Source organism: Xiphias gladius, chromosome 15, assembly GCF_016859285.1.
Source record: "Xiphias gladius isolate SHS-SW01 ecotype Sanya breed wild chromosome 15, ASM1685928v1, whole genome shotgun sequence".
NCBI lineage: Eukaryota > Metazoa > Chordata > Actinopteri > Istiophoriformes > Xiphiidae > Xiphias > Xiphias gladius.
In genome coordinates, this window is record NC_053414.1 from 29,979,474 (window position 1) to 30,006,054 (window position 26,581).

General features: G+C 39.7%; 1 protein-coding gene across 1 annotated transcript in view; it reads right to left on the bottom strand.

The window, feature by feature from the left end:
• Positions 1-17,257, bottom strand: part of neurl1aa (neuralized E3 ubiquitin protein ligase 1Aa) — a 42,089-nt gene extending 24,832 nt beyond the window's left edge. Inside the window, exons 1-3 of the mRNA XM_040146764.1 lie at positions 16,999-17,257; positions 6,780-7,030; positions 6,160-6,481 (exon numbers count right to left, since the gene is read on the bottom strand). Of these exons, the coding sequence (XP_040002698.1) occupies positions 6,160-6,481; positions 6,780-7,030; positions 16,999-17,032 (607 nt within the window). The 5' untranslated portion in view covers positions 17,033-17,257. The remainder of the gene's footprint in view (positions 1-6,159; positions 6,482-6,779; positions 7,031-16,998) is intronic.
• Positions 17,258-26,581: the final 9,324 nt, after the last annotated feature.

Here is a 26,581-nt window from a genome sequence, read left to right on the forward strand (position 1 = left end):
CATTTCCTAAAAGAGTACAAAAAAATGTCAGATTTACACCATCTTTTCTGCTTTGTGTATTTTTGTTGGAGGGTCTGTCTGAAGCATCAGGATTTGTAAGTGCTTCTATTAACTGGGAGACTCAGTCCTGCCAAGTCAAACACCAGTGCCAGACAAGTGCTCGCAATAATCAAATTATCATTTCTCCCAGAAGTATGAGAACCCTCTTCTGTCTCTCTCTCTCTCTTTGCTGGATAACACAACAAATGTAGCTAATATACTTCTGTCATTCCAGTTGACTTTATGTTATTGGATTCCTAGGAGGGGAGCCAGAGCATGGTACAGAGAGAGCCAAAGTACAGTCAGTGACCAAAAGTGCAAAAACATTAAGTTTTTCAGAAGTTTTGAATGATTTTGTTTTTAAATTCTTCTTTGTAACACATCCAAGAAAAAAAACGTACGTTTTTTTAGAATCCAGACACATTTAAGAAGTGTTTGTTTCTCTGAACACTTTTGGACTATTACAATTAAATCTGAATTTTAAATTAGTTTTGGTAAATTGTTATGTTCAACTTGTTGTCATTAGATACGCTTTAAGTTTCTCATATTAATTAGTCTCCCATTAGCCATGAACAAACAAAAACATTTTCAACTGACGTTAAAAGGGAAAAGCAACCTAAATTATACCACTGATGAGGGTTGTGCTAATCCACTTTATTATGCCTCATCACTGACAGGCACCACTCTTTTCTCAGCCCACTCTTCGTCATAAGCCCTTTTCAGACATACACACCATGTTCATTTGATGGAAATTTTGAATATTATAATATTACTTGCTTGTTTGAAATTCCCTAACTTTACCTATCCTTTGTACTGAGTATTGTTGAACTGAAAGAGACTTGTGTTTTTGTAGCACTAAAAGCTCCCAGAGAAGGCCTGCATTTTATTTTGAAACTTTATCACCATTTCCTACTCCTGTAAAGTCAGTGAAGGGAAACCTCTGTGCACATGTAGGTGTAGAAGCCACTCTTCCACCTGCATTCGACCAAACCAGCTGGAAAGCTACACGAGAACACATGAGGGATGTTATTTCCATCAGAGGTGGCATCCTTTATTTGAGCCTCGTCAACACTGACATGTTGTGAAAGGTTCAAAACAGGACGACCCTGCCTCACGAGGTGACGTGCTGTCAGAGATAAGCTAGCTCTACTGACACGGTTTGTGAAAGACATAAACAAAGAGCCAGGCCTGCCGCACCTCCATCCATCAAACCTTCACATATCGTTTTACTTTCACTGCAGCACTTTGGTTTCCAGGATTAGTTTTCCTTTCACCTAGCCCACATCTTTCATGTTTACACAAAAGCACGTTTCTGCAATCACTGGTGATTCGTCCTGCAAAATAAACAATGCATGATTACATTAAAGAGAGGATGAGATTGTGGTATCATATATATACAGAAGATGCATAACAGAAAGAGGAGCTTTTAGGACATGATTATCATATTTTCTGCTTGATTTTACAAAAATGGCCATTTTTGAAAGTTTCCTTCATTACTACAGCTGCTCTGCCAGTCATTTGGAGCGACAGAAAAGTTGTGGTCACTGTGTCGTAAAACGGTGCATATGCAACTCACATCTACGTTTGACTCAGACTGTGTAAAGACAGTTGATGCTTTCTGACGGTGCAATGGAACCTCATTCTCCAGTTAAGAGCTACTAGAGGTGATGGATTGAATTCCGATCCATCACCTCTAGTAGCTCTTAACTGGACTGCCGACAATCTCTCATAACACCGCAGAAGTCACTTCAAGTCAGTTTTATTTATGTAGCACAAAATTACAACAAAAGTTATCTTAGAGCACTTGTCATTTAGAGCAAGTCTAGACTGTACTCTTTTAGAATATTTATATATGCACTTAATATTATATCATTTACAGTATAATTTCAGAAGCTCTATAGTGTTTCCACCACAAAGCGTAAGTGCAGTTTTCCAGATGGACTACAGAGATTAGCCTCTCTTCCAGGACACCATGTAGCTGATTTGCTTCTTTGGGGGAGACAGCTAAATTGGCCAGCTTCTTCTCTGAGTCAGCCTGGTTGAGAGGTGTTAGCAGCCTCAAGGCTCTGCAATCAGACTTTATTCTCTTGTCCTTCAAGGAAGTCCCACAGACGGCCTCTTTTGATTAAAGCTCCACTGTGACAGACTCATACAAGCTGAGTCCTGCTGGCTTCACAACAGCTAGGATAACTCAGTTACTCAGCCTCCTTCCTGATGTCAAGTAAAGTCCTGCTGTGTGTGTATGTGTGTGTACATGTGAGAGTGAAAGGCAACCTTAGGACCCTGGATATGGGTATATATTAAACAACCTTTCTGGCTTTTTCGCTTTCAAGCCTATTAGGGCAGCCTCAGTCTGCCCAAAAGATTATCCTGCCAAACCCCTGCAATATCGCATTTGCCGAGTTCAAAGCCAGGCAGAGTCAATCACTCGCTACCTCAGGCACCTTAGCAGAGATGTCACCAAATCTGACACCTTTTCTCTTTAGCAGAAGCCTAAAATTATGGATGTGTTCATAGTTATGCAGTATGCTGCTAAGAAAGTGAGTTTTATGACAGCAAAGCAGAATGCAGCAGTAAGAAATCCCTCCAAGTAAAAAATTGCATGTGCGTTTAAATGTGCGTGTGCATGTCACCGACATCATCTTTATGAATGCTAGATTTTTCTGAATAAGTATATGTGTATGTATTTGTTTGTGGTATAAGATTCATAGCAAGGGTTGTAGACATTCCATCAATTTTCCTGTCTCAGCTTCATTAGCAGGTTGGAACTTGGGAGAGGAAAGTCTTAAATTGCTGTCATCATGCTTGCAGAGGTGTGATACTACTAAATCAGCCCTGCCACCCTTGTTCCTGTCACATATGATGTATCCCAGTGGTGATTCCTGTGGGGCAGATTATCACATGATACGGCTTCTATTTCATCTTTCTAGATCAAAGGCGTTCAAAATGTCGCCCAGGGTCATCCTTCAGTTTCTACTTCAGTGCTAACCTCAGAACAGCCTCAGGATAGTGAACAGATGATATATCTCAAGACACAAAGGCACGTGCAAGAAGTCGCTCTCATCATGTGCAAAGAAATTTTTAAAAATAAAGTGGCTACAATTTATTTGAAAAGGTCTGTCATGATTTTTATGTGTTCATGATTATGTGTATGTAAAGTGCTTCGTAGCATGCAGCTGCTGTTAGTGAAAAAAGCTCTGATGAACTCACTGTACACTACTTGTCCAGCACTAAATGGCAGATGGTCAAAATTAGCAACTAGCTCGTGAACATAATGGAGCATTGAGCAGCTGAGGCGCCACACATTTTTTAAGAAGTTGGTGGAGACCAAAAAAGAGCGAAAGGAGAGTTGATATTAAACTTCTATATCTCAGGTGAACACAAAGGAGGCAACTGTTTGCTAATAGCCATATCAGCTTAAATGGTAATAATATGTCAGTGTTGTGTTTACAGCTCATTTCCACTGCTTGTAAGTGATAAGTGTAAGTAATAATCAGTTAATGCAGGTTCAGGTATTTGATGATAGTCAAATCATGCCTTCTGCTTTTAGTTATTCGAGTCAAGTAATTCTTTCAGTCCTCTTTCAGAATCTACATTTTATGTATGGGCTGTAGTAAGCTCCATATTTTGTCTTTGGTAAAGGACAAAAAATGATGACATTAATTTTCTGTGGCTTGTAAGAGCAGAAGGTGGAAACCCTGAGCAGTAGAATAACAACCTGTGAGTTTCTATGACAAGACCTTCCACACGTCTAACCATTTATGATGATAAAGCAAAGCAACAACCTAAGTGTTCATGAAGAAAACTACTCCAAATACTGACAGTGAGTGCAGTGAGCCATTAAATAAAATGGGTGACATAAAATGAGCAACATAATGCAACAGCTGGACGGAGAAGCATATAGAGTGTTATGAAAACAGGTAGAATAGTTGATTTGAATAGGCAGTGGGAGCTGCTTTTGAAGGCTTAGGCATGATTGTGTGTGTGTGTTTGTGTGTAGCACTATCCCCGTTGAATGGAGACACTAGAGACACAACCAGAGGCCCCCTGCTAATTTACATTATGAAAGAGCTGCATACACAAGCTGTACAAAATGTCTTTGAGCGAAAAACGTAATCCACCATAGAATTTTAATTCAATCTTTATGTTGCAAAGATTATAGTATTTCCAAGGAGGCACAATGAATAATCTCACTCGATGTAGAAAAATGCTGAAACGGACAGAATATACTGTAAATATATGTAATCAATGATATTGATCATGGAGGGGAAATTTGGACATCAAAGCACCAAAGAATAGAGGTGGAGGCTGGAGAGAATTGGAGATTTTGAGTGAGAATGTGATACAGGACCTAAATTAAAGTAAAAAAGGGACTTTAAGATAAAATGTCTACAATTGTAGGAACACCTTTTTGTTCTAAGATGGCTATTTAAATATTGGAAGGTTAAGAAGGCATAAAAAGGAATAAAGGAAATTCTGTTATTTTACAACTTCTATCGCTGTATCTGTTGTCTCCCAAGCTATGGGTTTAATTGAGAATCCAAGCCTGAAAAAAAACAACAGCTCCTCAAATGCCAGATAAAATACGGAGTGAAAGCGAGGGAAAGGCCTCAGATGTGAAAGCCCAAGGGCTTATCCGAGAACAGGGATGCGTTGTGCACAGAAATGTGATGCACAGAGCTGACATAATTGGCCACTGAGCGTCACAAAGGGCTTTGTCCTGTCTAGATGATGTATTTCTATCTCGACCTTCGGTAGCGTTCCAGCCCTCTGAACAGGCCCCTGTATGTGGGGGCAGATGTCAGTCAGTCAGCCCCCTGAGGAACAGGAGCCCCTGCTCTATAGGCAACCCTTTCATATGGTCTGACTGTATAAAGACAGTAGAAATGACTTAAGTAGGGCTAAGGAGAATCACGTTTTTTTTATTGAAATGGTGCTTGAAGCAATGTTTCAAAGTGGTCAGAAATTTTTCAGAATGATTTATTAAAGAGGCTTCAATCAGACAAAACCTTGGAGTGGTAAGCTTGGCCAGTGGGCATCTGTTATTTGATACTTGAGCCATTGTCTGCAAGTCCCTTCAGCTAATAAGGCCACTGTTTTTCCCTTCTGAAAACAGTAATTTATTGGGAGAGAATATGTTGAAAATGGCAACAGGACTTTGAATTATGAACCATGATTGCCATTTGCCATCAAAGGAAAAACAAACACAGAAAGGCCAAAACAAAGAATATGGATTCCCTCATACTCAAGACACTAAATATCCACCCCCACCAGCCTGGAGATACCAGTGTCAATCAACACAGTGCACATTTCCAATCAAAAGTGCTATTTATGGGACACGTGACCCCTGGTCTATTTTTACAACAGCAGAGGGGATGACAGCACCGAATCTCCAGGGAAAAGAAGTATGTGTATGCATTTCTCAGATCAAAGACTCGGCCATACTATCCTTTGCTATGTCTTTGTGGTATATATGCTAAGCATCTAGCATACCTTGATAATGCACAGCATTGTGACTTTTTCCCCTCCGCTGCTTTTGTGTAAACATGGGGGCCATATATTGGTCAGATATAGATAGCCTTTGCTTGTTGTTATTCCATTTCTTCATGGAAGGCTTTACTGAACACAGGGACATAGGGAGGTAACCTCTAGAAAGAACTTGTTTGCAGTTAACACGGAGACACCGGAAAACCTGCTTTGTCATCTACAGAAATGTGGAAAGCAAAAGCACCAAAATGTGATGTCAACTAAAAATACCTTAACAGCTTAAGCCATCAAAAAAAAAAAAGTTATGACATAACTGACAAGAAGGAAGAATTATTACAATTTTGGATGCTTTGAAAAGCGATTGTGCCAAAACACACGAACGTGACACGGTATAATTGAAGATTTTTTAGACTTTTTTTGATTCTCTGTAGAACACTTAGGCACAAGGTTATACAGGACACCTGCAACATGTCCTTCTCAAAAACAATTTATCAGGGCTGAATTAACCGACTAGCAGCACCCAATAATTAACAGGTTCACTATTTAACATGTTATATCTTCTTTGTTTGATTCAAATAATTTGCCTAATTTGTAATTCAGCTCTGTAACCTTACTTTTCTTCAACCATCTTACCTAGCAGCTGCACCCCACGGGTCAGTCCATAAACATCAATGAGGGCCCAGAGGGGCTCAGCTGTGCGGACCCCGCTGAAGAACAGCATGGGACTGGACTCATTTATGCGGTAGAAGACTCTGCCCTTCTTGTCAACCCAAAAGGCGATAACATTGCCCTCGTTGGCAAACTCCTCAGGTAGGGCCTTGGCCCAGAAGCCACTCTGGGACACGAGGTCAGGGCAAGCATACTTGGGCAGGTTGTCTGGGTTTATCCTGGATGGGTCTTTGGAGGTGAAGCCCAGACGCAGAGCCCCACTCCAGCAGCACTGCTTTTTAGTAATCTGAGGAGAGGAGAGCCAAGGTGGGTTTACTGGTATTATTTTTGAAAAGATATTTCCCAGAAATTTGTAAAGTAGTGTTCACTGTTTTTTGAAAAGGAGGTTGTAAATCACCCAACAACTCTCAACTTCTGCCTCCTATTTGGCTCTACATGATTTTTATTCTGGTACACACAGTACACTTGAGTCTACATCATGGGACTCAACATTCTAATTGAGATAAAAACAGTCTCATAGTTAATAAACAGTCTTCAGACCTTTAAAGAGCTCTAGTGCTCCACTCTGACATAGAATAAAATACCTTGAGGCGGACTTGTTCATACAGCGCTATGGGTCTGTTGCTGAAGGTGATGGCATTGCAGAAACTGGCTTGCCTCTTGACTGTCTTCTGGGCAAGGTCCATAACAATTTGGGAACCCTTGGCATTTGGATGGAAGAGAAGTGGGCTCATGGGCAGGGGCCCACTGACACTGCCACATTGGATAGGCAGGCACCTCTTGGGTTTGTGGTGGCATCGGTGCGATGTGGAAGGGAAAGGGCCACCGAGGGAGTCTGAGGAAAAGTAAGAAAGAAGAAAGAAGAAAAAGAACAAAAAAGGATGAGTTTCTCTCTAAAACAAAAATGTCCTAATTAGGTACAGGAGGCTAGGTTTAGTCATTGTAATTAGTGTCTGATGTTTTTTTTTTCAAATATGATGAAAAGCTTAATCTGAAATTTCTGAGTTCTTGAATCTGGATCTTTGTTGATTATTTGTGAGCAATGAAGTAATAAGCTAATCAGCGATAATCACATTGTGCCCTGCGGAGTAAAATCAAATCTCCATGTAGGTCAAGATTACAACACAAGACAGAAATTATGCTCCTCAGTTACCAACAAAATGCAATGTTCCCAGGCAAACCGCAGTTTAGAAAGCCAGTGGATGTGGTAAATCGGTCCATGTCTACTGTAAGATGGGCATCGGACACCACAAGTCCTTAGCAGAAGCCATGTGCCATGTGCTGTCCGGCAGTATTTAGGAGTTTCAACATGAATTGAAATGAAGACATTATTCTTTTACTGAAAAGGAGATCAATAAATACCAACCAACCAAATAATTCAATCACAAGTTCCTAACAAGACTTAATATCACATATTACACTCTTTCATCTGCTTCATCCCAAAACACATGCAGAGGAGGACTTGACTGACTTGATAATTACATGCATGGGCAGTAAAAGAGTGTGAATGGAGTCTGGTTGAGAGTGGCTCAGGGGCGTATGACCACAGCACTCGAGCAGCAACTAGAACATGTACTGCGGCAATTTCACAGATTTTCCAGAGTTGGTAACTGCCAGATTAAAATGACTAAATCAGTATTCTGAAGCTGAACTGAGGTGAATCTTTTGGCTTTGACAGAGAATTTCAAAATGCCACAATCTGAGACTCTTCCAGTATGTTATATATTATCATTCTGGGATGGTAAATGATTTCCAGAAGTTTCAGTATTTGTGTTTGCACATTCCAGCATTTTTCTGGTGAAGTGGTTTAATTTATCATTGTGCCGTGCGCACTTTCTCCCAACTGTTATTTTTTTTGTGATCGACATTTTCCTCAGACTTCTCACCTGGATATTTTGTATCCAACAGGGTTTTACTTGTAGGCCCACAAAGCACTAATGCTAGCAAAGGCAATTTTCATTGCAGGTTGAGAGACAATGTCCCATTCTTGACTCAAAGTACTACATGTCTCGCAGCTGTGATGCATTATGGACTGTTCAGGCTACAGTCAGTGGAGAAAATGGTATGTCTGCCTCTTCTTTGATTGCTGTCTCCCTGTATCATTTGCTGGCTTGAAAGAAATCCCATCTCCTCAAATCTGAGGGAGGGATACATCAGCATAAACATCAGCAAAACTTAATGTTTACCCCGATGTATTAGTTAGTAAATTTTTTCTTGTCCAATTGAACTCCAGTAAACTATGTTGGAAACATCTCAACACCAAATGTTTGGCCACCTATCTATGGGAATAAGGCAATGCAGACAATAAATCAACAAAATGACATACAAGATATATTTCTGCTTCTAACAGTATTATGGTGTCTAAGAGGGTGCTGAAGTTTCATTCCTCCCTATGGAAGTTGCCTGCTCACAAAATAAAAGGCTATAATTGAAAATGTCAATGTAAAATTATGGTTAATATTCAGTTTATGGTGCTTTGTACTTTATAGCAGCTATTATAATCACAGAAAACTGTCTGATTTTAACAAAGCCTACTGATTCATGTAACAAACAGATGAAAGCTAACACTGTGGCAGCAGCAGATGTCCTGTGGAGTCCTGATAAGACCGTGCAGCTAGTTCTCGAAAACAGCATGCTTTGTGTTCTCTCTCTTTCTTTGTCTCCCTCTTTTCACTCTTGTCTGTGTTTATCTAGTAATGACCCTTCCAGTTTTTCACCCTGTAAGCGTGTCTACTGTTCAATCTGGCCCCAACATTAAGAGCATCGTTGAGGCCTTTTGTCTTAGGCTGCGCCATGGGAGAGCAGTTGTTGAATGTGGCGCACATGGTCCTGGGCAGATTGAGCTGAATGCATTACCAGGCTCTAAAGAGGCACAGCTGCTGTAGAGGGACACAGGCAATGTGTGAATTCATGTTCCTTAGCAACCCCTCATATCTAAAGGTCTTGATCAGCGCACTATTTTACTTTGCAGCTATCAGCTAGGATACAACAGATGCCTTTTGTTTACCCAGACACAGAAAATTATATTTATGTATAGTCTCAGACTCTGCCTTTTTGCAACTACACGTGTGCTTTTGTATTCAATTCAAACAAAGAGGGATATCAGTTTACAGAGCAAAACTAACATCTTGCTTTATTCGTATCATTCTGATGGATCTTTTAATCAAACAATTTTAAGCTTCTAATCTGGCTATTATTGATGCGCTCCTTTCAAAGTTAAGGGGTCAAAATATGATGGTATCAATCACACCCACACACATACACACACCCACCCTTCTACCATAGACCAGTTTTCTAATGTCTGTGTGAGCAAATTTGATTTGTTGAACACTGGTCATATCGATACAATTTCTACACAACCTAATATGAACATTGGCGAACAACAGTTAAAGTTCTGATTATGCTTTTTTGTTCATGATAAGCACTCTAACGTTGAATGGGCAAAACTATAACTAGTAAATGTTTTGTTTACATTCCATGTTCATGTGTAAATGCTAACCTAAGCTTTAGCATTTCAATGACGACCCCAAATTGTAATGTGGAGCTTTCAAACATGCTAGTGGCTGTTATCAAAAAGGAATATGTACCTTATTAGCAAACATGGAACATCCCCTCATTGATCTTGTGATGCAGTCAGTGTGCTGCATATTAGGGCCCTGAGCTTTACTGTTTTGGTTCACTCTCACCACTCTCTACCTGATTTCCAGCCACAGCAGGAAGGTGTTTTCAGCAAAAAAGCTCTGATATGCCAGTTGCTCACTACCTGTCCAGAAACGGGGGGAGATATTCATAAAGGCTAAAGCTGCCTTGCTAGTGCATATACCACCTTTTAGATCTCCCTGTAGCATGTAGTTCATAGCATTGTGCTACTTCTACTGTTCAGCTAAATATGCCGAGTTGTAGAAGAAAAATTATTGCTGTGTGAAAACTTTCCACAGTTAGAGGAGTATAAGCTTGTATGCCTTTAAGCGATACTTCCTAAGTTATATTCTATCTTCACGCAGGTACCATGTAGCAACATGCCAACAACCCATATGGTGTTTTGCCTGAGGGCTATAGTGTGTCTGAACATGGCCTTAAGAGTATGTGACCAAAGAGTATGAGTTAAGCTTTGTATTTACTTTGTAAAAATTTGAGCAAAATAGTTTTTTCAAGACTGGGAAAACAATTTTCCCACATAGCAATTCTAGTGTTTAAGATTCAGTATGTACTCTTAAATCCCATGTTGTAGTTTTAGTTTATTAGACAGACTGAAGCAGCCTTGAGCCTAACGGCTGGTCTCAGTCCTCCAATTACCTCAGCAACATAAATCACTGAGTATGCTCATGTGCTCAGAACCTGAGAAGTGACCCCTTGATGTAAACGGCATGAAACTGGCTCCTGTTAACATCAATCTGACAGCTGCCTCTTATAAACCCCTGTTTGTGTACAAAGCTTTGTGCTTGTGTTATCTGGCAATAGCAGTTTTAACAGCCTCGCAGGAGCCATTTTGCCAAAGGTCAAGGGTGTCTTGTTATGAACAAACAGGGTGAAAAGCTGTATTCCTCTGCCCCAGAGTGTAGAGGTCTTCATCCCACCAATTAATAACACTCATACACAACAGCTCCAATCCCTCATCACAATGCACAGGCTTGTGTGTGGCTAATACTTGTCATGGCCCAGTGAACATCTCTGTGGAGCAGTAAGCTAATCTCTCACCATTTCATTTGGCTGACAACGGAGAGTGAGAGGTGAGCTGTGCGTGTTCTTATGTGCGCACTATTCGGTGCAGTGTGTATTTCATCCATAGACTTGTGTTACTCCTCGGCCATCAGCTAAGTGATTTACCATGCAAATACGATTTTACAGGTGGGAGAAAATTATTCCAATATTTGATTAGTATTTGGTAGGCAAATTACTTCCTGGTTCTGTAAAAGCTATCCTTCAAAAACTGTTCTCATAAAGTAACAGCTCAACTGTATTATACTATATGGAATTGGGACAAACACGGTGGATGGTATGATTGGTGTCTTTGCCAAACCTTGCCTAAAGAGTTTGGTGATTTGTAAAAGAATACTAAATTACATTGATAAAACCTATTGAATTGTTTCTGTTTCTTTGGTGATCTAAACTTTTTGTCACACTCTTTTGTTCTATGCAGCAAACCCCGCCCATGTATCTCCTGTGTCTGCTGAAACAAATCTTAACCAGTTTTGCAGATACCGTTGACCCAGATGTCCACCATATATAACCATTATGCCTAATTTTAGCACCATGGAAACGTGATGAGTCTGTAGCAGTCGGTCACAACAGCCTATCAGTGCTTATGAAGCACAGGTAGCCCACATACCAACCCACTCCCTGTACTTGTTGCTATGTAAAGCCTGGCTTAACACTCATCCTCGGAGACAGAGCAAAAACACAGGCACAGGCCATCACTTAAAAACACAGCTTGTGTGATGGCCTTGCATACTAAATCTATAAGCCATTGGTCATCATAAGACTATACAAGCATGCAGACTAGTGTAGGGCGTAACATAACCTAACAAATTCTTACATGTTTGAGTTTCAAGCATAACCTGTCACTGTGTGCATTTTTGCTCATTAGCGCAAATTGTTGTTAATGTACTGCTATACTTTTGATCCATCAACATAATCTGTTAAGAAAACATAGTTTGCATTATAAGTTTGCTTAAACACATTTTTTTTCCCTTGGAAAAACTTCAGTTATTGTCAACTCAGGAAAGATAAAAGCATGCAGCCGGTCTTTTGCAAAGGTTACCAGTGTAAAATGTTGCTTTTCCTGCTCAAGTTCTTTATTTGATTTTCCCTGAGTAAATCCATTGACAGTGTCATTTACAACACCGCCAACAAGCCTGGAGGGCAGTGACAACATCTTAATGATGTTTACATAGCAGTGTCTGGATGATGTATTCAATCCCACTGACTCGTGGCAAAAAAAGCGTTTCAGTCTGATGTAACACCAACTGTGAAATGAATCACACAGTAATAGCAATGATTAATTACACACATTATGATTTAGGCTTGGATGCTTAAAAACACAGGTCAGCCAAAATGGCTTTATGCACTCACAGACGCTCAAGGCTTATGTACGGTGCCTTTTACAGTGTAGGGCACAGGGTATAACATTTCCTCTTCTTACTGATCTCCAAAGCTCCATGCATGTGCATTTATACGTGTGTGACAGATGCTACACAGATTAAGGCAGTGTATGTGAAACTAAATAGTTTTTGCATGGCTCACTAACAGGGAGACTACCAGTTCTGTGGTAGTGATAGTAACTGTAGCTGTGGCTGCTATTCTACCTGGGGACAGGTACTAGGAACTAATTACAGACTCATCACTCATTATGGTGGTGGTATGGAAAGGGCCTGATGTGCTGCCGTTGATGCACTGATAGAAGACTCGTACCCATGGTAATTTTGCATGGTGGGACTTTCCATAATGACACACGGTCAGAGCAACATCACGAGAACCTGTAATTTAAAACTCTTTACTGTAGATTAGCTAGCATATGCTATTTGTTGGCTTCTTTTTTCCTTATGGTACATTCTATTAGCTAACTAATCAGATTGAATTGCCTTTTTTCACTTTTTTCAGTCAGCCCATGGTGTTCAACGTTAGCTGATTTCTGTTTGGGCACGAGTCGTTTAGTTTTGCGCTAACCGATCAGTAGTGACTGATGTTTCTGTCCAGCTGATATCATTTTCAGTGACACAGAGGCTGCAGTGGTGGGTTGTAGGGACAGTTAACTTAGGGTTTTTCACAAAAATGGAGGCAATAAGTTGATTTAAGAGATGTTATTTCTGTAAATCTGCTTACAAAAAACTTGTACAGCTGCAGCATTCTCCAACTAATTTGGCTTACATTGTAAATTCAGCATTATGTACATGTCATGCTCACCACTGTGATGCTCTCAGTTTCTCTTTTTAACGAAAACACTAGTTTCATTCACCAGTTAAATCCAGTCTCCACTCCGCTGCTATTTCTTCAATCACCGTCAAGTTACCATACATGAAACTCAATAGTTTGTGCAAAAATTTCACATTAAAAGCTTACGAAAAAGAGCGATGGCTGATTTTTAATGTAAAAGATGCACAGGAAATGTTAAGTTGCATTCAGTAGATTAACATGCATAGAGGAAAACAGCAAGTAGAATAATTGGAATTAATCAGTGAATGAAAGCTGTATTTGTGTTAAAAAAGAAAAATATAAATAGAATAACTGCGTGAGTACAACATGTTTCTAAATTGATCAAGGCAACAGATAAAGAGGATGTTGGTAAGGAAATTAGGAATAAAAGCCTGTCTGATTAATGGCCTGGTTCTTTCTGCCATTCAGGTAAATAAAGCTGTTGTTCAAGTATTTTGGTATGTAGAAAGATAAAGTCCCCATTCTTAATTGACCTATTTGAATTACTGAAAAATTCAGAGATTTTGGCGATGATTCAGAGTTCTGGCACAGAACTAAAATTGTAACTGTTGGATTTAATGTATGGCTGTAACAAACGATGATTTTGTTATCAACTAGTATGTTGAAAGTTTTTCCAGTTACTCGATTTTTAAGAGTGAGAATTGTCCATCACATCATCCCTGAGCCCATGGTAATGTCTTCACATTGCTTGCTTTGACTGACCAACAGCAGAAAACCAAAATGTGTTCTTTTGACAGTAATGCAAATCTGACCAAAGCTGTAAATCCTTACATTTGAGAAGCTGCAACCAGCAAGTGTCAGGCATTTTCCTTAGAATAAATGCTGAGTTGAATATTGAAATTCTTGTTGATTCCTTTTCTTTAAATTAAGCAGCTAATCCTCTCAACAGTACTGTAATGCTCTACTCTCTGACCTCAACAGTATACAGAAGCAAATTTGTGCATATTAGAAATCTATACTACCTAAATGAATATGTTCTGGTTTCCTATCCTGGGCTTACCCTACTGTAGAGGCACATTGCTATCAATAATTCACATCATGATGACCTGGCAGCGAAAGGTGAGACAGCAGAGATGATCGCGTCTGGCTGATGTCACTCACTACGGCCCACTAGTCTTCCTGCTGTCAGAGCACTCTCTTCAAGAGCACAATTACACAACAGTATTCAATAAGTCATAATATGGCAAGGCTACATACAGTGCAGGCAAGATGCTATTCAGTACTGGCTGGAAGTCATTATGTGGGTGCTGCCTTGAAGGTGACTTATCATGAGGGAGAGGATGAAAGAGCTGCTGCAGACACACACAGACAGACACACACATTTTGCATGCTTTCTGGAAAAATAAGATGGTTATGGTTGCATATGTGTACATGTGAGTGGATCTGTGCCCTGTGTGCTGATGTACATGACAGACTGTTGCCCCAGAAAATGCTGCCCTAAGTCAGAGGAGGTAAGAATTACATGGACGACACTGACACACAGACTCTTAACAATCCCACCTGACCCTGAGACATATGTATCTGTCACTCCATAGCATCAGTCAAGGCCTGATTAACACGCTGTCTATCTTGCTCTGGCTCTCATACACACAAAGAGAAAGACAGAAAAAAGATATAAAAGAATTAACAGGAAATATTTTCAATGGTGGCCGGTGCTTGCATGCTGTATTAACTATCTATTGCCTTTATTTGGCATTCAATAACCTGAGGCATATCCCATGACATTACTGAGATCTGATCTGTTGTAAGAAGTTACAAAACTTCCCTTTGGTATATAGCATATCCTCAGTACGGTATAACTTTGCATTCAGATACTTCATCCAATTCACTTCGAATGGAGCCAGACGCTCCATCGAATCAAGCTGTGCAGCCTCAGACACTGGCCCACTTTCAGTTGATCGGGAGCACAGAAGTGGAGCTCCCACACACTCAGCAGACTCAATTATGCAACCGACTCAACAAACACTGTTTGAATTTGCTCTGGTGCTTCCTACCTGAGAACAACTGCTTGCAGAGGTGCATCTTCAGAAAGCATAATCTATTCTTCAGTGACCAACACCTTTCTTATACCTACATATAAATGGTGAGTGTGTAATAGTGACAATTTTTTGGTAGCAGATTCAATTTAGGAACGCTTAGTTCTATGAAAACTACATGTCCCCAAAGCACACGTATGGAGGTGGAAAGGTTCAGGTGATTCTCTGATATCTTAAATTTAAATTAAAGAAAGAAAGCAGCAGTGGAAGCAATCAAATGCTCTCTATCAATGGCTGTGGGTCACCATAGCAACAATTGTACTTTATTATTAGATTCAGTTTAACCCTCTCATCTTCCCATTGGGAATAACAGACTTTTCTTCACTTGTAAATTTTCTGAATGTAAGTTAGCAGTGACTATCATGCAGCTTCATTGAATATTTGTATCTAATTGTTTTATTAAGTGGGTCAACAGCCCGTTGTTGACGAATAACAGGGCATAGTTATGAATAACTGTCCGTTGCTATGGATGTTTCACACCCAGTCATATCACTCTGCAGAAAGAAGTCATCTAAATTTTGTCGGTTTGATAAGCGAATCCCTCAGTAGCTCAATGTTATCTATGTGGTGAGCAATCAGGTAATGAATCAGGTAACACTGTGTATTTAATGCACTCATTACAAAAAGTAATTTCATGAGGTGTTTGACCTTGATCCCAGAGAGAAGGTGCTATAGTCTCCTCTTCCTGCTGTCTTAGTCTGTTCCGCTTTAACTAATTGGATTAATCTTGGGGCTTTAATTAGAACGATCAGGTGGTCAGAACCAGGAGAGGCTGTAGGAGCAGGGACTTGGCTTAACTTCCATAGGTTCACTTATATAAAATCCCTACAATGTGATAATAGTAATTCTGTAGACTCAAAATCATACTATTGGCACTGTTCATCTCATATGTTGCTGTTACATTCTTCTTATGTTGCAGTAGAGAGGAAAGAGGGAGCAGGGAGGGCCGCTTACTTACTGCTTATTATGTACAAAAAAACATCATGATGGGTATTGCTGCTTGTCACCGCAGGGAGCATCAAACAAGACACACAAGGCCTGAAGCTGGCCTACATTTACCCATGGACCTACACAGTAGCCTTCCACTGTTTATTAACTGGTCGTAAACCCATAGAGAGCTCTTCAATAGGCCTGACAACCTATACAGTCTTGTAATTCAGACACAAAATCCTTGGCACAAATTGTTAAAAAGTCAACACTACCCTATTTCAAGATGAAATCAAACTACTTAATACTCAGTTAGCTGTTTTGCTCATAGCCACAAATCATCATGTGAGATTGATGCTTCGACCTTACCCTTAGCATACAGAAGAATGCAATGGCTAACGGAAATCAATGTATTGATATCCTACTGTGCAGCTGCACACACGGCGTCTCTCTATTAATGAGGGGAAACCGCACCAGAGCACAGAGCGGAGGGAAACCCCACAACTTCCCATCCCTGACCGAAAGTGAAATGGTTGCGCTCCCGAGCCCACACAATGGAAACAGTTTCTAACAGTTTAACACGGGGTGTGGGTCGTCGCTGGAGCGCGTGGAGGTGTGGACAGCCTGTTTGTTGCAACGAATTAATCAAAAGACAAGTCAACACAGCTGCGCGTCTCGAGACCTCTATGCTAATTACCGGAGTGACGTAACTGTGACCAAAGAATAGGCTATAGTAGCAATATGGTACCTGATAACACTGCCTGTACTGTATATAGCTATAGCTATAATGGTTGTCAAAGAATTAAACACTCAACTACACCTAATAACAAAGCTGAACATTTACGCCCATGCAGTACAGCGTACGTTTTATACACCCAAAACACAAACAAAAACACTTATGCCTTACCGTAAAAGGCATTTCGCGTTATATGGCCACCCATTGCTTTATTCCTTTTGGAGTCCGCGTATCGCCAGTGTGGATTAATCAGATGCTCTCGTTGCGAAGCCCAGCGCTCGTGACATGATTGCACGTTCGCATCCGAAGGTGGCCTATCGCTTCTCTCCTCCGAATAGATGCAAACACTGGAAAGAGACCCACACCTCCGTCTTGTGAGCGCAGGGACACATCCGTGAAGGCAACTCCCCCCCCACCTATCCCCCGTCCATTCACTGAGTGCTCTCTCCGCCCGGGTCCCACTCACTCACTCACACTGGCATTTACATAAAAGGTGGAGACTGACTGAGCGCTTTTGCCGCTGTCACTGCCGCACTGACTTGCCAAGACATGGAGTATTTATGGAGTACGAGGTAGGGAAGTGACCCGGAAAAATAAGGTTGTGTACGACAAAAATGTATTAACTTGTATTTGATTTTCTCCTTTTGCAGGTATAAGTCAATACTAGAAATGAATGAATGATATTATACTGTATATATTTTTTTCACGTCAGACTTTGTTGTTCAAAAAATAAAAGAGATAGAACTACAATGTGAGGCTAAGTATGGATCCAGAGCCTCAGAGAGCAACTGTTCACATTCTTTACTTTCAGCACTCACTCTTTCACCTTCCATACTTCCTTATGTGCCTCAGACCCCTGGCAGACAGACTGGGTGACCCCGCAAGAGTAAGGCCTGTGACTTTAGCTGTCATCACGTATCCATGGTGACCTCACAGCCCTCAATCTCAGACACCACTGTGTTAACTCTGGGCCTGAAGCTGCAGCGCTCTCGGATAATGGCACTGTGAAGGATAGGGTGAGGTAAACTACGTATAGGAATAAATGGAATATTAACAAAAATCTACCCAGTGAAAGCCAGGAGTAAATAATTACAGCGGAAGACAAAGTATTAAGACCTTTTTCCTTCAGGGAGTAGTTGACATTGCGGGAAATATGCTTATTAGACTCTCATATCTGTCTGTTAAATAAACAGCTACAGCCAGATATGGTTTAGCTAAGCTTTGCCAAATGCTGCATTCACGCACTGTCGGCAGACTTGGGAGTGTTAACGCGGTAATCCAAGGTGTTTAGCATTAGTGCTCACCTTGTCACAACAGATTATCCTAAATTAGCTACTTTTGCTGTATTACATGTTTATAGTAGTTCATTACCAAATGAAACCAGATAAAGACAGTGTATGTCGCTGATAAAATTAGCTGAATCAATTTTAATAGTGTTAATATTGGGTTTTATTTTGAGTGGTAGCACGCTAACAGCCATTCTGCCAACAGTTTGTTGACATGTCTGTAGTTCTTTCCACCCAGTGCGAGATACTGTCAGTGTCACAAATTCCTGATATCTCAGACCTGGAATTACAAGTCAGAAGCTCACGTGAAGGGTTTTTCCCACTCGGCTGTTCATAATTATGTTTTCAACCATATGACATGATTGCGTCAAAATATTAGAAAAAGGGGAAAACAGCAAGCCTAGCTCTATCCAACACCTATCAGCACCCCTAAAGCTTACGATTTAACTAGTTATATATTTTTTTTGTTTAATATGTCAAAATAGAGAGTGGTATTGATTTTCTCATCTAACTCTCCTCGGAGAGCAAATAAGTGTATTTCCCGAAAATTTGAAATTTGAACTTTTGTAGCACAACCACACTGTAAAATATTCCTTTGGAAGTAGAAGTCGTGCATTCATGTACATAAGTTTTATCAGCAAAATGTACTTAAAGTAGAAAAAGTAAAGGTACTGATGAAAATTGGAACAATTCAGTGTTCCTTAGACCATTATGCAGCATTTTACATTTGTAGCTAGTGGAGATGGAATTCATTTTAATTGAAGCTACTTTATATACTTGATGCTATTTTTAATCAAATTTCAAAACCCATCATATTTTTTTAGATGTAAAAACTTAATCTAAAAAATAACTAGTAACTATATAAATGTAGTGGCGTAAGAAGTGCAATAATTCCCTCTGAAATATAAATTACACATACCTAAAAACTGTATTTAAGTACAGTGTTTGAGTAAATCAATGTCAATGTCAATTTTGCAACATTTCAGTCAAATTTTGTATCATGCTTAGTAACTTAAAAGGATCATTCATTGCTGCATTGCTTGTTTTAAAAAATTTAAAATACACAATTAACATCCTTTTTTGAGCAGGACAGAGCAGTTGAATGAGTGTAAAACAACTGGCTGCATAATGTCATCCTTTGTTTATGTTTAAAACATTACCCACTAAATCCTTCAGGTAATAATATTTACATGTCCCCATTTCCCCATCACTTTCAATGATACCAACCCTGTAACCATAACAAATACTCAAGCCGGCCGGGGATCATAATCAGGACCACAACCTCAAGGTTTAATTTGCTAAATGAGACACTGTAGGCACACACATGGTGTGCACATTTGACGGGAAGACAGTTGGAAAATTCTCATAGCACAGTGAGAGGCTAAACACATTTGGTTTCATGTATCACCTCTGCAGATAATTGCAAAAATCTGGATTCAGGATTTTGAAGAAGCCTATATCAAACAACTGAAATTAGTTTCCTTATTGCATTCATCAGTGTTAATAAATCAGTTCAGTTCAAGACTGTCAAAAAAGGGATTCCATTTCATTTTGGTAAATTAGATAAAAGATGATTAGTAAAAATGCAGAATGACTTTAAGTCAAGAGATACATTTTTTCTCCGGATTTATATTCTGACAAAACCAGCAATAAAACAAACACCAAGAAGTTATTTTATTCTTAAGTATCCCTAAGGATGACATCGTTCTAAGATATTACAGCTGTTTGTCACGCAAGGGACACAGCTAGAAGAACAGTGGTGACTGGATGCTGGCCAGATAAGTTTCAGGAAGAAACATCAGGTCAGGTATTAACATAACCATGTCATGTAACCTGGCAGATACACACTAAAGGAAAGGCCTGAAGTAAAGTGCACTTCCTTGCCTGGCTTGATGTTGGTGCTACACATGAGTGCACTGCTAAAACATCCTTCCTTTGTACAGTACTTTTTACTTCCTGCTTTAATAATGCAGCCACCACTCTGTCGGCCTTAACCTTTAAACAAGTAAGCCTACTTTGGCCTGCAGTCTTCTCTGCAACATGATTGAGATTCATCTCTGAGTCTGTACATAAAATTGCATTACATAACTTACTCAGATAATACGGTGCGGCTCATGGTTTACTGCAGTTCAGCTGGTGTCAGAGGGGACTATGCATACAACTTCAGTTGATATACTGCCTTTCTGACACGTTACATGTTTTATGTTAATTCCGTCCATATTTTCTTGGCATAAAGGGACATCCCTGGCTAATGCCTAAAGCATCATCAACAGATGTTCTGCTGTGTCTTCTGTGTTCTGGATGCTTAAGGTTTCTAACAATCCCTTTAAAGTTATCTGGTGTTTGCACAAGAATAAAGGCTGCAAATATTTGGATTGATAGAGTATATTGATGTGAAATTCTGGCAGCACATTTGCTTTTAGTACATGAAGACATTTATCAAGACTATTGCCATTGGAAAAATGACAGCACTGGTCTTTTGCTGAAGCACTTAAATGGACCAACACTATGTTTGCATTTTCCTGACTAGTGTCCTCTTGTGTCAATTTGAATTATGACTGTTTTTTGAGTAGCAAAAGCAGAAGTAATGGTACGAGTTGTACTGCAGTGCTAGGCAAATAGTGGCCTGTGGGCCAAATCTGGCCCTCCAACAACAAGACAAGGTGAAAACCTAGAATAGCTTGGCCGTGTATGGTCAATGTGCGAAATTGAGGATGTAGTTGAAAACTGTTGTGGAACTGCTGTAAACAAGTACTTTCAATGGAAAGTAGCTAAAGCCTGCTTGAAAAGTGGCTAAATATTTCTCGATGAGATAATACGCTAATTAGCATATTCATGGCGCCATTGCGTTGTATTTGCATTTTGCCTAGTGTCAGCAGGTTTCAGTTTGCTTCACTCTTACGGTCTTTGTTCATATATACAGTAATTTAATACAGCCAAATTCCCAGTAAAGCTGTTCTGGTCTACATGTTTTTCTGTCCTGTTGTCAGATAATGGAACAATTATGAAATATATAGTGACTGAAATGCGGCCCATTAAGACTACATTTTAACCATCTCATCTAGAAATATTTAGCCACTTTTCAATGTAAAAATTTCCAAGTTGCTGCTCTGCACTGCCAAAATCCTGATTTTTATAACCATTACATCATCTGACAAACTCACCATACACATTAAGTTAAAGAAAATGTCTGTGCTCTAATTTCAGCTGTATGTACTTGTAAAGTGATCACCCTGAAGAAAAGTTATTCACATCTATGCAGCTGCTGTTTGGTCAACTGAATGAGACATATAGAGAGGTGTGCCTGTGGAGGGATAGCCTGACCTCCCACTCGCGAGGCAATAATGGTGACTCTTTTCTACAGAAAGTAGCTAAGGTTTGTCCAAAAAGTTGCCAGATTTGTCACTAGGTGCTTTTGTGAAGACAAGTCACTAGAGGGGTCTGAAAGTCAGTAAATCTAGTGACAAAGGCAACACTGCCTGTAAACACCCCCCGTTGACTTAATAGAAACTGTTTTTGAGCCAATTCATTTTGACAGAGCAACAGCCAATGCGGAACCTCCAGCACTCGGCCAGCCAACCAATGGTGTAACTTCATCACTCTGTCACAAGGCATTCAGCTGACCAAAGGTGTTACTTCATCACTCAGTCAGTGACAGACATATTTGGCTCACTAATGAAAGTTGACGTTTTCCCTTTTATAGTTTTCATCAAAACGTGTGCATAATTAAAAACAACAATTTTTTAAGCTCCCAATAAAGACGATCTTGTAGCAAAAAATCTTGTCAGATATGTTTCTACAATAACAGTAGCTGCTGTTAGCACTAGATCTCCACTTTGCCTTTTAACTTTGTTGGCCAAATAATTGAACAAGTACCAACTATTTGTTACCGCGTAAACCTAGCTTACTGTAACAAATTGACAGATTTAGCTTTATATAGACACTGCAGACTGTATGTTGTTGTCCATTTGTTGTGTATCTAGCTATTGCCATATCTACTTGCTTTTTCATGTCATCACAGTTAGTTATAGTCGATTTTGCTTAGCTTTGCTTAGCTTTGGTGACCTTGTTTTAGCTATATACAGCTATATACTCCTATTTGTACTCCTATTTGTTCATTGCACTTTGTATAAGTAAAGCTACTCGAAACTGGACTCAATTTCTGGAATGTTTAAGCATACTTACCCAATAAAGGTGAATCTCATTCAGGTATCTACTTGTTTTGTGTTCATGGGAAAAGAATAATAATAAAAGCAAACTGGAATAAGACAAAAAATTTCACCATATACATAGGTTTGTGACTATCTTCTAGTTTCAAGTACAAACCCATAATGGCATTCTATATTTACTCAGTAATTCTTTGAATAATGAAAATCACTTTCTGTGTGAGCAGTCGCTGCCATGCATTGTTCTCACTCCAACAGGCATTCATCTACAGTTTATACACTGTAAAGTAGTGAGTAATAATGAAGATGAAACAAAATTACATACATATTTTACATATTTATTAGTTTGTCACCATTTTAGCTGTGACATCCATAAAACATAACACGTGTCATGTTTTAAAATCGACAGACTGCAGCCAGCAGCCATCATGTGGCTGCAGATCTGACATGGTGGCTGATGATTAACTAACCCTCATCGCCACGTCCCAGCATGCTTCAGTCTTTGACAGCAGCTGGAGACCAGACCCGACCAAGGTTACCACGACAACCACTGCTTGAAAGGAATAACGTACGTCAGGGGTGCATATGCAAGTACACACAAACACACGCACAGTCCATTAATCTGATGAAACACAGTGTCCATGAATACTAGCAATAAAGTGAGACAAAAAGAAACAAAAAGCAGTTTAGCAGAGTAATAGCACAGCAAGGTGTGAGCTGTGCATACCAATACCAATCCACAGGGGTGACATAACATCCTGCCAGCACAATGGGGCCTACTATCTCTTTCTAAGTGATTTGTATGCAAGTGAAAGGAAATCTGGCAGCAGATGCCGAGTGGTGGGGAGGTCAGCGGAGTGGGTCTCCTACAGTTGGTATTGTCTGAGAGTGCTGCTTGGCGTGTGTGTGCAAACAAAACCTCTTATTCAGCACAGCCTTTGGAGTCCCATTATAAGGCCTTTTGCAATATGAGTAACAGCGGAACCTCAGACTGATCCAGAAACAGGACGGGATGGAGAGAAAAGGGAGCAGAGGTGGAGAAACTGCAGGAAACTGTGACACTCCCATATTTTTTGCAAAAGTGAATTAGGGTCATTATGTAATGTGAAGAAGAGAAAATGAGAAATATGCAAAAAAAAAAAAGGGGGAAGGTGAGAGATAGCAGGTAGGGGGCCTTTGCACAGTTAATACAATAAACACTGGAATATGATGATGGTCTCCTCCTTTCATAAATCAAGCATTATTGCAAATCCCTTTCTGTCTATTCTGAGACATGCCCTCAGCAGGTATTCCAGATAACTACACTCTTAGTTATTAGCAAAGGTGAAAGTTAGTTTGAGGGCAAAGGATGTCTGGTGTAATGTAGTACTCTTCATCAGAGTTGGAGCACAAGAAGTGGGGAGGTGATAATTAGATCTGTCACTCTGCTTTAATATCTCTCAGAGCTGCTCAGCCCTGGGCTGGATTGTTGCAAAGAAATGCCTTACTGTCTCTGCTGCTCAGGAACTGAAAATAATAAAGTCCATGTCTGATACACTGTGGCAAAATGTGCTGGTGAGGAGTGATGGGCTTCATTCCGATATCAGTGTGGATATGAAAGGGTCTGAGCTCGTAATTTAATAAGGTCTACATGTTGTCTAGTCTATATACAGTGCTATATTTTCTCTGTGTTATCAGTTAAACAAGACTAGCAGTCTACAGTCATGCTAGCTGCTCTGTGAATTTGTACAGTGGGGCAAGGTATAATGTTAGCAAGTCTCATGTTTACCACGTAGACCATCTTAATTTAGGGTGTCAGCATGCTAACATTTGCTGTTACAGGAGCCCTTAGTTCTGGAGGTAAAAGTCTGCTTCTTTTTTCCCAAAGTCAGTGTTAAGTGACTCACAGTTGGAGCACTTCTACAGCTTGGATCGGCATGAAATTCTCCTGGTTCAATCATCAATCCAAATGTTGAACAGCTTTGTAAGAAAATATCAGGTTCCATGATAAAAAGTGGAAGGATGAAAGATTTTTAAACATAACATTTTCAGGGGAGACGCTGACTACAACTATGTGTTCATCAAACTTTAATTTGCACTTAACCATCAGTGATGTAAAATCACTACAGACTGCAACTAAACTTGTGTTCAAACATTTAAGTGAGAGTTTTTCAGCATTTACCTCCGTATTAACATCCATATCAACACCATCTCCACCTCCATCTGCTACATTCTGCTGGACCTGCTCCATCTGTCTCTTTTTGACTCTTCCTCTCTCTGTCTTTTGGTTGTTCTCCTGTGTGTACCTTGTGTATATTTTGTGTCTTTGATTTGTGTTATACTTCATCTCCTTTTTGTTCACCATGTTTATTGATTGCTAATGTATTATGTTTTACATACATGCTAAAGATTATATTGTAATAATTTGATGAGTATTATTTTGAGTTATAGTATCACTTTTCTCAGGTTCTCAGGTAATGTAATGATCTTGATTTTATAATCAAGAACATTACATTATGATTTCTTGTATCATTGAAAAAATTAAAACTGGTGGTTAGAACATACAGTAAACTTTTATGATCATTACAATCATGTGTTTCTTTGTTAAGTAATATCAAGAATATCCTTTAAAGAGAAAATTTACTTGGGAATACATAATGGGGAAAATCTCTCAGAACCAGTGGGCACTCCCACTTGGTAACTCTATTAGTGAGCTTCGGAAGTGGATGCTAGCTGTAGCTCATATTTACTGCACAGACATGAGAGTAGTACTGATCTTCTCATCCTATTCAGTTGTCAAAACATTTAACTAAAAACCAAAAATGTCAGTCGAATGGCGGCACCATAAAGGAAAGTTAAGGGGATCACTAAAGTCAGTTGAATTCATAAATGTCTGCACAAAATTTTTTATGGTCTGACCGACCACTACACTCAAAGACCACTATTGCCATCTCTAGAGCCACGCCGTGACAAAAACATGTCCAAAGAAAAAAAGATTTTATGGGGAAACTCATTGTTTCCTGTAGCTCTCTCCTCTCTTATGGGCAGGGGTACATGTGGTTGTAATTAATCCCAGAACAGATTACTAAGAATTTTAAATCGCAATTCTGATCATGATGGGGTTTTTTTTTGCTCATTACATTAGATTAATATGGGACAGCTGCTGCGTGGGGAAACATATGAATGTGTTTGCTTGGATTTTTGGGGCCATCAATCAGTGGCAATGCTGGTTCAGTTGCTCTCAGAAAGTGTGCCCTATGTGAATCAGCACCCTGTATCTTTCTTGACACCCACCGGCTCATGTCACATTTGGCAAAAGGATACTTCCAGACACTGCGATGGATTACCAGAGCTTTCTTTTATCCATTTATGTGGGCCTCACTTTATCTTTCTTCTCATTTATCACTTTACAACCCGTGTTAGTCTTGGCTCTCTAGGTTTTTATGCCGTGTTTAGATCCTTGAGGAGTTGGGTTGAGCTGAAATGAGATCAAAAGAAAATGGAGTTCTTGAGAGTGTTGCGATTGTCCCATAGAGCTGGCACAGCTCAGAATGAAAATCACCTCAGCCACTGCTTTTTATGTACTCACTGAAAGATAACCTTTTTAATTAGACACAGGAGAGGCCCTCAAAGATATTACCCAGGGCTAATCTGTTCCTCTTTTCATTTGGGACCATAGCAGAGACAAGCAGATGGAGGTACTGCTTTTAGGGCATCTCTCCCTCTTGTTCTCCGAGCTCAGCCCTGACTATCAGTTTCTCTCTAGCATGACAGAAAAACACATGAAGATGTCTCATGCTTTACTCTGAGCGTGAGAGAAGGAATGAAAATCGAAAGGAAAGAGAAGTCACAGGATTCAGCTGAGATCTGGAAGCTACAGGGTATAAGAATTGGGAAGTCATGAGGAGCAGGGTGCTGGAAAGTATGCAGTGTCTGATGTAAACAATGAGTGTGCAGGGATTTGTTAAGTATGTAACAAACCCTGTATGTACACAGGGTTGGGAAGCAGGTATGAGAAGGATAGAATTCACCTGATAACAAAAGTTGTAACAATCACCTGTACATTCCTGTAAATAATAGAATAGTACAATGTAGTGATGGTATCTGGGAAGTTATTGCTTTTGGATCACAGATAATTTACAAGATGTGATGTTGTAGACATGCAGATTGAAACTTTGAATAACTGAAATACATGGAAATATGGTCAATAATCATGTTTTGACAATTTTTTAAAAATTATTTTAGTGAAAAGAAAGAAAGAAAGAAAGAAACATTTTATTTATGTTTCTCAAAAATATTTACTTTCTAAATGTCTTTTTTCAA